The sequence below is a fragment of the Pteropus vampyrus genome, unplaced genomic scaffold (genome assembly GCF_000151845.1).
Source record: "Pteropus vampyrus isolate Shadow unplaced genomic scaffold, Pvam_2.0 Scaffold419, whole genome shotgun sequence".
NCBI lineage: Eukaryota > Metazoa > Chordata > Mammalia > Chiroptera > Pteropodidae > Pteropus > Pteropus vampyrus.
The window spans coordinates 2047739-2061949 of record NW_011889200.1 but is presented as its reverse complement, the minus strand read 5'-3'; the positions used below and the strand labels follow the sequence as shown (position 1 = coordinate 2061949).

The 14211-nt window shown below is 40.0% G+C and overlaps 2 protein-coding genes across 2 annotated transcripts in view; one reads left to right on the top strand and one right to left on the bottom strand.

The window, feature by feature from the left end:
* IL1RAPL2 (interleukin 1 receptor accessory protein like 2) overlaps positions 1-14211 on the top strand; it is a 1186660-nt gene that overhangs the window by 584491 nt on the left and 587958 nt on the right. The window lies entirely within an intron of this gene.
* TEX13A (testis expressed 13A) lies at positions 12111-13352 on the bottom strand. The gene is made up of 3 exons (XM_023523834.1): positions 12894-13352; positions 12705-12786; positions 12111-12391 (listed from the first exon to the last, which is right to left on the bottom strand). Exons 1-3 carry the CDS (start codon positions 13350-13352, stop codon positions 12111-12113), a joined length of 822 nt encoding a protein of 273 aa, XP_023379602.1.

The window sequence follows — 14211 nt, the reverse complement described above, 5'->3', positions numbered from 1 at the left end:
ATGAGTTTTGTGAGGAAGACCACAGGCAAAATACCTTACATGACTATGGTACGTAGTCACATCATATCAAGGGTGCAAAGTATCAGTGTGCCTTATCATTGTTGATATTGACCTTGATCACCTAGCTGGTAGTAGTATTTGTCTTTCTACACTGTAAAGTCACTCTTCTTTATTTCTCTTTTTTCATACTCTCGTCTTTGGACGAAAGTAGTTATTCACAGCCTATTCTTAAGGAGTGGGGAGTTATGCTTCACTTCATCAAGGGTGGAGTATCTACATAAAATTATTTGAAATTCTTCTGCATGAGATATTTGTCTCTTATCTCCCAGTTACTTATTTATTCAATCATTTGTTTATATCAGTGTGGACTCATGGATATTTATGTTATACATTGAGTTATAATCCAATGCTATTTTATTTTCTAGCTTCTATTCTTCCACCTTTGTCCATTGGGAGCTCTTTTGATTGGTGCAACTGTCCCTTTGACATAACCTCATCATTTATTTTTTTGGAGCATTTCCTTACATTCTAATACTATAAAATACTTCAGGCTTATCATATATATTTCCTGCTCCACTTCTAGAATCTGCTATTTTTCCAAGGAGCCCCGATTCCTTTTAATAAACAAAGATTTGAGTGCTATGTGTACTTGTAGCTACTGGGGTGTGGATGCTTTTAGGCCATTGCAGCTGGTAGCCTATTTGCTTTTAAGCATAGCTTTGCATTATTCCATGCATAAGTGAGATTTCTCAATGCCCTTGAAATCCTTCCCTTAGGTGGCCCTCTCTTTCAAGTACTTATCAGTTAACCTTGTTTGTATCCGTTGTAGATGTCATCTAAATCAGTGGCTCTCAATTAACATCTAGATCCGTAGAAGAAAAAAGGATGATATTCCACTGAACAGAAGCTTATATTCACGTATAACTGGTGATCTATTTTATTCATGCAGCAGGTCTTAAGGAGTGATTGGAACTTACAGGTGTGGATAAAATTTTGAATATTATCACTCCTTTGTGCCTTGGTGAGGAAAAAAGTTTGGAAACCACTGTTCTGAAGGAAACAACAGTGTTTTGTCAACTCAGAGATATAGAGCTCTCTTCTTGAGTGGCATAAGTAAAGTAGGTAGTATTTGGCTATGAATAATAAGCATGTTTTTTTTTTTGGATCTAGTGGTGGTCACTGATTCCAAATATGTTCCAAGTAAGAAATTCAGTGCATATAGGTGATTTATGCCATTGCCAAGAGAGTGCAATTGTACCATAAAAGTCTCTGAATTTGGCAATATCTATATTCACCTAAAATCCCAATTTGATACCACTTTCAGGTAATCATAGATGTCATTTTTCTGTTTCATTGACCTCATTAAAATTACTCTATTGATTTTAGTGTTTAAAAATGCAGATATGAGATATTCTTTACCCATTTGAATCATAGCAAGAAAAGTTTACTGTTTTTGACCTTTTAGTAGTCAATTGATCATTTTTTTGCTTATTTTTCTTTGGCTCATCTTAGTGTGATTAGTTGAATTTTTTAGCATGTTAGTGGGTTATTCATAGAGAAATGGTAGAGAAGTGAGTTATATTTTGAAAAGTGGTACCAGTCCAAGAATTACTGTCATGCTCCCTTCCCACCTGAATCTTTTTAGTGGAAGCACTTAGGAGTATAAAAATGATGAGAGTAATCTTATTTGACAAAATCCCACATATAATATTCTCAAAAACTTGGAACAGGGGGTGACTTAAGCCGTGGATAAAGATAGATATATTCATGCAATCCTGATTCGAAGTCACAGATATTGAAAAGAATGATTAAATATAATTGAACATCTATGGAAACCTGCGTGTTTGGGGATCACAAAGGCCAAGCACAGAGAACCAGTTATAGGCTCAAAAACCATTATGACCATTTACCTCTCTAATGAATTAAGCAGAACAAGGAAGCTCCTTCTTAAATGGGAATATAATCAGACTATTTCTGGTCTTTAGTAATTATTGAAGTAAATGAGGTTCTCAAAATCTGAATACCTCACAAACTCTTTCTAAAGGGTTCCTTAGTTCATTTATCAGCTCTGAGGCATGACATTCGCCTTGCTATTCATCAGATTTGTGTGATTCTTAATCTAGAAAAAGAACATCACCAGAAGAATTGAGGGAGGTGGAGATATTTGAAATAAGAAATGCACCATGTTGCTAATTACTGAATCTCTCTCTACAATGAGTACATGAGGGTTCATTATATTGTTCTTTCTGTTTTTGTGCATATTTGAAATGTTCCATAATAAAACATAAAAATAAATATAAGTATAAAGTAATTTGCCTGATTTTAATGGCCCTTAAATGGTCCTTACCTATAAGTACCTATGTAGCATATATTAAAGAAGTTTTATATTTCAATCAACAATCATTGAGCATATACCATGGGATTTGCTTTATGCCATTTTGCAAGGAAAACTGTGTCTTTAAAAAAAGAAAGCAATTGTCCTAGTCTTCCTAAGACTCTAAGAAATAGCTTTTATCACCTTCCACACTCCTACTCTACCTCCTACCATGGTTACCAAGAGATTTTCAAGGACAGTGAACATTTCTTATAATTCAATTCCAACTTAAATATTGATCTTTGAAAAGTTAAGTGTCAACAAGTCAGTTGCCTGTGTAGCAATTTCCAGGAGAGCGGGTAGTTTTTCGTAGGAAAAATAACAGTCTGGATCTTATAGAATTAATTGACTTCAGAAAAGATCAAGATTGTACAGCAGGGTCTTGAGACAGCACAATGGCTTCTGTGGCCTGTTTAAGCTAAAGTGTGATGCAATTAGTTATTTTTCTCTATCTGTTTTTAGTTGTAAGTGAGAGTCCTGATTTCCTTATTTTTTGTATCAACTGTGCATAAAGGAACACATATATAACCTGAAAAGATTATTTTCTCAACCTCCACAATTTAATCTACTCGTTTATAAAATTATAGGTAACTTAAATAGCAAAGTAGTGACAATTTTAACTTATTTTAGTTTCATTAATAGTGGATTTGATATGCTATAATATTTAGAAGTATAGCCATATTTTTGTACATTAGCCATGTAATACTCAGAAACATAATCCTTCTATTGTAAAATACCTACATAATTTGAACTTCATTCAGTTTGTTTATTGGAAGGAAGCAGATGTTTATAGTTTAGTCAGCAGGGTTATCTGCTTTGTAAGAATTAATGGGCTATATTTGATAATCATAAAATCAAAATTGATTTCAAACAGTCATTGATGAGCTTGCTAACACTGGTATTCATATATACATATGTGTGTGTATGTGTACACACACACACACATAAATACATTTTGTTTTGATTTGGTTTGTTTCATCCCTTGTATCATTGCACGAACTACAGTGACTTTTTGTTTTATGGTTCTTTTGCTCATATCTAGGTTTCAACCTATTCCAAGAGTTGCAAATTCAAAATTTTTTCGGGAGCCAAGAAGGTAATAAAAGATTGTGGCAGGCCATCTGAAACATTCTGGAGTATGGGAGACTGTAGCAATCCCCTCCATAATCTCATTTTCATTTATTCTACTCTTGGCACCACCGCTAGCTCACTCTTTATATACTCTAATTCCAATAATCTCTTGATCCCACCCAGAGCTGCAACCCATTGATCCCACAGATTGTTCACTGCCCTTTGTTTTCTTCTCACCTATCATAGTTTGAATTCCATGATCAATCATTATAATCACTCTCATATATGTTCTTTTGATTTCTTTGACGCTTTCTCCCTTCATCTTACTCATCAACTCTCCATCTATGCTTGTACCTGCATCCTTGCAGCTGAACTTGATGAAAGGAAAATTTATAATAATACTGACTGGTCTCACTTTAAATTCATCAGCATGAACCTCAAATGTACCCTTAATGCTGCCAAGTAGTTTTACTATATATTCTTATTCCATTCAGTCTCTTGCCCTCCTAAATGACTGTTTCACATTATTTGCTCTCCTGAAACTTCCAACATCTCCTCCCCTTGCTTTCCATTTCATTGAAAAAAGAAAAATGGAAGCAATTAGGAGAGAACGTCTACTACATCTGCCTGCCTACTGACATCTGTATTTACATTCTCTGCCTGAATTCAAGTTTGTTAGCATTGATGGACTGGCCTTGTTCCTATGTAAGGCCAATCACTTCACTTGTACACTAGATCCTATTCGTATTTGTCTACTCAAGGATATCGCCTGAGCAATTCTCCCATCTCTCTCCTATATCATGGAATTCTCTATTTCTACTGGATCATTTCCAGAAGCATACACACAGGGCAATATTTATGTCATCCAAAAAATGTCCTCTTGACTCCACTTCCCCTGGTAGGCACTGCCCCCATTTCCTTGTTCTCATTTGCAGCAAAACTACTTCAAATAAACTGTTGTCTACACTCACAGTTTTGAGCTCTTCTCTACTAATTCTCTATTAAACTTATTACAATTAGAATTTTACCTTTACTACGCCACCAAAATTGCTCTTATCAGTCTCTGATGACCTACCTCAACAATACTAAATCTAATGGTCAGGTCAATTTTTACTCCCAATTTTACCTAATCAGTTCTTTTGGCACAGTTGATCACCCCCCTTCATATATATATATTTTATTTTTATAAATATAATATATGTGTGTGTGTGTGTGTGTGTGTGTGTGTGTGTGTGTGTATATATATTATTGACTTTATGTCCAGAGACTCTCATTCTTCTAGTTTTCCTCCTACTCCATCAGTTACCCTTTCTTAAGTCCTTGTCTGGGTTCTCATATTCCCCCTGACCTCTTAATGTTAGAGGACCTAGGGCTTGGTCCTGAGGTTTATTTTTTTTAATCTCTATCCATACTCTCTCTCTTCATGATCTGTTTATAATATTACAGTTTTATGTATCATCTTTACATTGATAACTCCAAAATGTATACCTTCCATCCCAGATCTCAGTCCCAAAATGCAGGTTCTTTTTTTCCAACAGACTTTTCAACACCACCTGTTGTCAAAACCAATATGTCCAAAACTGAGCTCCTGATTTTCCTCCTGTCTTATAAAACAAACCCTGAGGCAAAAGCTAATGTGTATTAGGGAGTATAAACTGAGGGAGAACAGGAGTAGAAGAAAAGGGAAGTGAAGCATGGGAAGAGGGAAAGTATTTCAAGATAGTTGATTCAGGAGGAGAAATTGAGAAAAACTGACCTCTCAGCCCCATGTCCCATTTGTCAAGGGTTTAGCCCATAGGGTCTTAATTCCCTTTATCTTTGGGGATTGCACATGCTGTGGCTTCAGTCTTACTGCTACCACTCTAGGTCAAACCACCATCTCTAATCTCTATTATTGCAATAAACTTCTAATGGTTTCTCTGCTTTCCCACATGTCTCCCTTCAATCTATTCTTAATACAGTAATCACAGTAATCTTTTAAAAACATGAGTCACATATGTCTCTTTTCTTCCCAGGACCTTCCGATGGCTTCCCATTTCATTTGGAATAAAAACTAACTCTTTAGTAGGGCTCACAAGGCCCTATGTGATCTAGACCCTGGTAGCTCTCTAACTTATTACTTTCCCATTCTTTTCTCCCTTGCTCACTGACCTCTTTGCTATTTCTCAAACATGACAAGAATGGGGTCTTTTCAAACACTCTAGCTTTTGGGTCATTGCTAGCTGTTCTATCTGGAATGCTTCCTTCTTCTGTTTCCACATGACTAACTCCCTTATTTTCCTCAATTGTACAATTTCCTGTATTTTAACTTATCAATGAGTGTTCCTTGACTATCTTATAATTTTAAGATTCTCTTTTACTCAGTCTCCATCTTCTATACTCCTGATATTTCTTACTTTGCTTCGATTTTTTTCTTTTTCCATAGCAATTATTACCTTTTATGATATACATAATTTAGTTATTTATTATACTTATTATTTTCTATCTCCCTATGCTAGAATGTAAGCTCCTTAAGGACAGGGATGTTTGTCTTTTTTGCTCACTGATATAGCTCAAGAGCCTAGAACAAAGTATAACACATAGTAGATGTTCATTAAATAATTATTGAATGAATGAATGAATGAATGAATGAGCTATACTCCAGTTAAAGTCAGGCAGCCACCTGACAGATCCAAATTATTATTACTATAGAGTAGTATAGGCCCACTATTGTTAGATCTTCTGATTTTTTTAAAAGAAAAACCTGAAATATGAATATTTATATGAAATTCCTCAAATTTTTAAATTTTATGGCCCCCTCCAAATGTCCCTATTCAAATTCAACCAGTGGACTCACAGTTTGCCATCTCTGAACTACTTGGTTCTTACTCCAACATTAACCTAGGGAGTGATGGATATTATAGATGCATATGGCCTGACCCTTGCTTTCCTCACCTGGAAAACGAAGATTCATTTATACAACTTAAGATATTGTGAATACTTGCTTTAGGTGTTTGGTATATAATAGCCTTGAGCGACACAGATTAAATGCCTACTCTCCTGAAATTTACCTTCTAGAGTGGGAGAAACTTACAAATAATGAATACATTCACAAGATTATATTGGATAATTCTTAACAGTGAAAATAAAAAAGGGTCATGTTAAGGAATGACTGGGAGGCCATTTTTGGTTGAGTGGTCGAGAAGCCCCCCCCCCCCAGAGAAAAGGACCTATAAGCTGAGACCTGAATAACAGGAAGGAACTAGGTTTGTGAAGATCTACAAGAACATGGTTCCCATTAAAATGAACAAGTGCAAAGGTCCTGAAACAGGAACAGGCTTGTTATAGGCAAGGAAGCTAAAGAAGGCCAATCTGGATGGAATATAGTTAAGAGGAGGGAAGATGGTGCTGTATGAGGCTGGAGAGGCAGGCAGAGTCCAGATCCTGTTGCATACTGTGGGCCACGATAAGTTAATTTTTATTAGTAATCATAGGCAAAAGGAGAGTGTTGTATTTTGTCTGATTGTTTTAAGCTGGAGAATAACATGATCAGATTTTCATTATAAAAAGGTAATTCTGGCTACCCTGGTAAGAATGGATTGTAGGGAGACAAGGAGACCAAGTTAGGAAGTAATTGTTATTATTTAAGGAGCTATGTGATAGTAAGCTTAGATTGTGGTAGTAGCTATGGAGATGAGGAAAGTGAATGAATCCTAGATATGTATTGAAGGATGAACAAACAAGATACTGATGCATTGGATGAGAGAAATGAGAAAAGTAGTTGAATAAAGGGTAACTCATAATTTCAACTTAAGCAAATAAGTAAATGATGTTGCTATTAACTAAGAGAGAAAAGCTGAGACTTGGACTCACTTCTGTCTAGCTCATGAATATAATCAGTGTTCTCTACTTTCTTTTTCATTTATTTCCCATTTTTACTGTTCTTCATAGGTATCTGTATCTGTATATCACAACAAATCAGATGTGGTTAATTCCTGCCTGTGTGAAGTTCTGTGATTCTGTTTTCAGTTTCCACAGTGTACAATATTGTTTGGTGATGAGGATGAAATTCTTTTTATTAAAGATGGGCAACAGAGGGTAGCGAAACAGAGATTCTAAGTTCATGATAAGTAAAACTCAGAACAGAAATTTTCAGAGATACAGTCAGACCACCTGTCTTACAAAGTTTGAAACCCTTTGTGATCATTTATCAGTTTCCAGATATTATACAGAAGTGCTTAAAAGTTGTTTTCTACCAAAGAAACGAGATGGAAGAAATTTGTTGGAGGTATATCCTTAACTGGCTCTTTCTTTTTGTCTGTTTATTCTGACTCCCAAACCTCCAAGATATAAGACTCATGATGAACCAATTAGAAAGCATGTACATCAGTAAATGACAAAATGCTAGAATGACTATAATTGGGTGTCACGGATGTATGCTTATCTTTTTCGAGAACTCATTGCATGAAACCCCTTCCGTCCATTCACCTTAGAGTTGAAGTATTTCTTAGTGATTGAAAAATGAGAGTTCATTCCTTTCTAACTACAGTTTTATTTTTTTGTTTGTTTTTAATAAAAAGGATATTTTTCCGTGTATGTAATTTTAGGTCTCAAGTATCTATTATTCATTAAACAAATATTTATCGGGCACCTACTCTGAAAGCTACCACAAAAGGGTAAAGTGAAAGACAGGGCTCCTGCCTTTTAACAGATTAAAAAGGGAATTAGGACATGTATACAAATTATAATTGAACAAGTATAACTCAAATCAAAGATGGAGTCCCATGTGGTTCAGCATAGAATTGTATCCCAGGAAACATAGTCTAGCAACTAAACATAATTCTAAAAGTTCGGACACTTAAGTATTTACTGTAGTTCTTTGAAAAACATCAAGGGAGAGCCAATTTGTAACCCCCAGTGACATTTAAATCATTTTTTTCACATTATTTTCACCCCCAATCTCTCTTACACACTGCAGCTGCCCAGAAACCTCTCTTATCACCCCTCATTCTCATTCCCAACTAAAACCTTACCCTGGAATGCATCCCCTGCAAGTGTTTCCTTTTTGTCGTTTTCATTCTCTTATCGATTTTTTTCTAACAAGAAACTCTTGCTCTGCTTTCCAATGCAATTTAATTAAACTCACATTGCTCCTTGCAATTTTCAGCTCTTTCTGTTCATTACACCTATTCTATACAGTAGAAGCCCAGTAACCGATTTGGCCTACCAGGAGTCTCCATAGAAGCTGCTGGATTCGGAGACACCCATGCAGCCAAAAAGAAGATAATCTGTAGAGGACAGGGAGAAGGGGAAAGCTGCCAACACTAACTTAATGTCTTTTATTCTATCATACATTAAAAAGGTGTGAAATGCTATAAGATAAAGAAGTCATACAGTAGAGAGTAAGGAAAAATAACTTTTGACTTACAGAATCAGGAGTGTTTGAGATGGTTCTTAAAGATCTGAACCTGTGGTGATAGTAGAGGCCTTCCCAGGCAGATTAGACAGTGTCGAGGGAAATGTAGTACTAAAACATGGGCTATACACAGAGAAAATTAGGGAGGTCAATTTGGCTGGAACCAGGGTTTATAAGGCCTTTTTCTGAATATGAACCTAACAATAACTATCCTTTGCTTTATGGAAGTTTCAGATATATTTTTGGAGCATGAGTCTTTAAGACATTGACCAGTTCTTAGAAAAGAAGCTAAAAGATAACTAAGGAGCACTTTACTTTGCAGTCAGATAACAATGCACATTTTTAGCAGATGATGTTTCCATGGAGAAAATGTATATTTAAAGGGGGTAAACTCCCTTCTGTGACTTTACCCTCATTAACAAAAGATGCTACTGACTTCTCTATTGTTGATCAGAACATGCATTCCAATTGTTTTCTCAGGGATGGGGATTAATTCACATGGAGCCATCCCCACCCACTCACCTCTGTGAAGAGGGATATGCCTTGGCAGTCTGTATCTATGGTTATGAAACAGAAAATCTAAATAGGAAGGTGATGTGTTCCACCCCAAGGCCTTGAGCCCATTAAAACAAGACCCAGGTTAACACTAATCTATATATACTCATTTCCAGATCAGATCATACTCTTCAACACTTAGGCAAGATCTACTTATCTGAGTAGAGAAATGTCGTATGCAACTTTTTTAGCCCCATTACCCTGCTCCTTTGCAACACCTTCCTCTGATCCCCAGAAAGGGGAGGAGTTTGGCTATATTTCATATCTACATTCATCTCCTTTACTTGCAGGCAAGATCTCTCTCTCCCTATCTCTCTCACTCCTTTTTAACTGGATCTAAAGCTTACCCCTAGACTACCTCCTCCACTTTACACACATGTGGAGCAGATTTTCCATACATGTTGGTTGCTGACCTTAGCAGCTGTAAACCTCAGATCGCTGGGGTCTAGAGGTATTTAATTTGGTAATATGAACCTTTTTTTTCTAATATGTTAAGTTTTCCAACAGAAACCAAAATAGTTAGTAGGAAGGCAATTATGAGATGACAGTACAAAGAATGATGCTGGGGACACCAGTATTTTAGAGCAGGGTGCAAAGCCACAGGAAATTTTGATTTTTAGGGCATTTAGGGAAGTTTCCTATTAGGTAATGTCTTTGCACAAACTCTCTAGCAGACTTTTGACTTTGATTTCACATGATCTAAAGCAAAGGTGAAAAAGCATTGTTGTTTCTAAATAAAATATGGCTTGAGTTATTTTTACTTTCCATTACTTTAGACACAGGTGTAGCTAAGTTTAACTTTCCAGTGTGTGGATAAGTCATTGGAAATTGGGAAGTCAACAGAGATTCCTTCCCTGGTCATTCCCTTTCACTACCTTCTTTGCTGTTATCTCAAATGGCAAGCCCAGAGAGGCCCACTACCATTTTTCTAGAGGTCAAAATCACTGATTTTGACCAAGACATTGACCATCCCCTTCTGTTACCTATTAGAGCTGTGTCTTTCTTCTAGAAACTGTTTTCCCCTTTTCTTTCAGTGGGCTCTTTGTGCAGGTCGATGATCCTTTCCTCCCCCAACCCCAAAGTTTTTCCTTAATGAGCCATTGCCCAGAAGCCTTCACCCCCATCGTCCTCACTCTCAGGTGCCTCATCTAAGGTTCACATAGGCAGGAACCCTCTTGGTTTCTCATTCCTTTGCTACACAGGTCTGCTCTCTTCTCTTGTTCGAAAGGAAGAGGTGGCCTTTCCAAACACATCAAGCCAGTAAATTCACTTCATTTTATTTGTTTTTGTGTATTGTGAACATTTAATTATTTTACTTTCATAACACAGAAGTATATAAAGAAGTAAAAGCCCTCTTACTGCCCCTACCCTACTCCATTTTCCTGGAAACAAAGGTTTTCTTGACCTTTTCTATGCTTATTCAAACATAACTCCATAATGTAAAGCAAACATAAATCTATATAGCTACATGTCTTTATGTACATACTTATAAAAACTTCGGGGGTCTGTTTACAAAAAAAAAAAGATCCTGTTATATAACTTTTTTCATTGAACAGTGCAATAAATGGACATGCCTCCAATACAGTATGCAGGGTCTAATTCTTTTCTATATTTTTTTTTTTTTTGCATTTTCAGGCTTTCTTCAGCACTCTCCTTCCCCATGGCTCAAGTTTCTCTCATATTAAAAAACAAAACAAAACAAAACAAAACAAAACCCTCCTTCAGCTGTGTGTCCCACCTCACTCCTTCCCTTCATAGCCAAGAATCCTGGAAGAAGAGCCCCCCTCACTGACTGTACTTCCTTAATTCTTGCTCCCTCATGCCTGAGTACTATCTGTTTGGCTCTTGCACCTCCCACACTCAAATCTACTCAAAGATCAAAAGTGAATGTCAGTCCAAATGAACAGTTAAGAGCCCTCCTGCAGCCCTGGGCACTGCTGAGCATGCTCCCCTGGCAACTCTCTTCCCCCTGTTCTGAATACTCCTAAGTACCTCATTGCCTCCATGGTTCCCAACCAGGGGCCGTTTTTATCCCCTAGTGGACATGTGGCAATATCTATAGACATTTTTGGTTGTCACAATTAGGGGGGATGTGCAACTGGCATCTGGTAGGTAGAGGCCAGGGATTCTGCCGAACATCCTACAGTGTACTTGACAGCCCCCTACAACATAGAATTACCCAACGTCAAGCGTCAAGAGTGCAGAGGTTGGGAAACCCTGCCCTAGAAGGATGTAACAAGCCCAAGGACATTTCTGACAAGGGCAGACAGGCGATCTTGCTCCCCAGTTCTGATGGTTGTCCACACCTGCCCCAACAGGAGATAGCCCAGAGTCACGTCCAGCTGCTGCAGAGATGTCCCAGGGCCATGGCAGCGTCAGTATCTACGTCCACCCCTGCTGCAATAACCTACAGCCTAGGTGTGGGGAGGGAGTGCGTGCCCAGGTCCAACAGATACTAGGGTGGGAGAGACACATAAACAGAAACTGCAGCATGTCTGGGATGTTCAATACTAATGCTCTAGAACACAAAGGGGACCATCAAAAGGTCTCTTCCTGTCAATCTATACCCTCCCCACCTCCCACCCCACCTCTCTCTTCCATTATCCCACTCATCCCCCTACTCTACCCACCCCTCCCAACACATCCCTCCTCCCCCCACCCCCGAAAATTGATTTCCCATCGGATATACTTATGTCGTATTAAACATTTCTGAATTCAGGGTTTCTGTATCTCGATTCCCTTCCCACAGCGGAAGCAAATTTTCTGTCGTGAAAAGTTCACGGCTTTGCACCAAGGGCAGTCCCAATCCCCGGGCCTGCGAAATAGTGGTCTTCGCTGCCACTGGGGATTGGTGTTTCTCTTGTCTCCTTGGGGTTCTTTTCCCTGGGCTCCCACATCAGACCCCGATCTAACATCAGAGGACTCCTTGTGGGGAGACGCCTGAGGTGGAGCTCCAGCCGTGAACGCTGCTGCTGGTGGCGATCGTGTGGGTGCACCTGGAAAGGGGAATAAGGGTTATGAGTACATAAAAGACAAGGAGCTGGACAGGAAGCGTTGCTGGTGAGTCTGTGGACCCGGGCTTCAAGGTCCCAGAGAAATAAAACATGGCAGTTTCCACTGACCTGAGCTCTCCCTCTGCCCTCTAGAGGTGTATTCCTCCCATCCCACCCCCTCCTCCAATCTGCGCAAGGCCTCCACCCAGCTAATTTGCAGCCTCCGCCCCCTGGTATTTTTGTTTTCCTCTTCCTCCTGCAGCGCCCCCAGCTGCAGCAGTAGTAGCAGCAACCCCCGCCTCTTCTCCCTTCTTACCTGCTCCTTCCCCGGCCCCACTGTCAGTGGCCAGGCCTGGCTCTTCTTTGACCTGCTTCTGCTTCCTGGGAATCTCCAGCTCCTGAAGAGAAGTGGGCAGAGTTGAGACCTGTTATGGGGGTGGGGCAGGTAGGTAGGGGCGGGGCAGTGAGATGGGAGGCGCGTAGGAACCAAGTGGGACAAACTTACAGCCCGGAAGAGCTTCCACCTCAGCAGATCCCTCTCTTTCTGCACTTCTGCCAGTTGAAGTTGGGTCAGTCGCAGCCGGTAGGCCGCCTCTTTGCGCTCCATCTCCTGCTGCTCCCTGAGCTCCTTCAGGTTTGAGGCCAAGGCCTGCGCAGCTGACTTGTGCAGTTTGGAGAAGTCCTGGAGCCACTGCACCCTGCATGCGTGTAACTGACCTTGCCTGCGGGCAAAGCGCATGCCCAGGGCCAGGCTGCCCCAGGCACAGGCCTCTTTGGCCTCGCTAGGTATCGCGCTGTCCTCCAGGATGGCCCTGAGCTTGTCTTCTACCTCTGCCCAGGACAGGGATGTATTCTCGAGGTAGAACTCAGGGCCTTTCACATGCATGGCCATTTTCTCATTGATGAAATCCACCACCTTGCCGTGCTGGAACCCCCCAAAGGGATCCTCGGGTTTCAAGGCCATGATGGCAGAGGCCCTTAGGGGCTTGTCTGGCTGGCTCTGTAGGAATGAATCAGTGGTCCTCTCCGTCTCTCTTAGACCCACCTGTTTCCCTCAGTCTCCTCCCATTCGCTTGCCCTCCCCTCCCCCACCTCAGACCCCCACCCAGTCTTAGAACCCCTCCCACCAGGCCGCCCCTCGCCTGCTGGGGGCCAGAAGAGGTGCAGGCTGACCACACCCGCTGACCATGCCCACTTACCACACCCGCTGACCACGCCTGCCTACCACGCCCAAACAGACAGGGCACCTCTCTTCCTCCAAAAGCTCCGGGGGGAAAGGAAGGCTCCGGGCCAGCCCTCCAGGTTTTTACCCTGGGATGTTCCAACTTTTAGAGACAGCAGGGGAGGGTGGGAACGCACCAAGAAAGTTCTTACCCACTTCTCCCTGAAGACATAAACGAACCCGCAACACTGTTGAAAGTCCTTTAAGGTGGAAAGAAACAGAAGTGGTTGGAAAAGACTTAGAACCCAGAATATGAAGCGTAATCAAGTATAAAACGTGTCACCACCCTGCCATAATGGTTTGTCCCACACCAGGGGCCCCTCCCCTCCTAGATATGAATGTTCTAGAAAAGGAGACAGTTCCAATCTCTCAGAGGCCTCTGGCGCCACCCTTGGCGGAAAGTACTGTAGCTTGTTATAGACAGTTCTGAATTCTAATACAAGAGTCTAGTATACAAACTTTTCATTTTTCTCATTTAATTTATTTAAACTAAAAAATAAAAAAAATAGAAAACAGTTCACCCATTTCTACCCAACCCCCCACCCGCTGGCAACCACCAATCTGTTCTATGTATCTATGAGCTTGTTTCATATATGTTGCT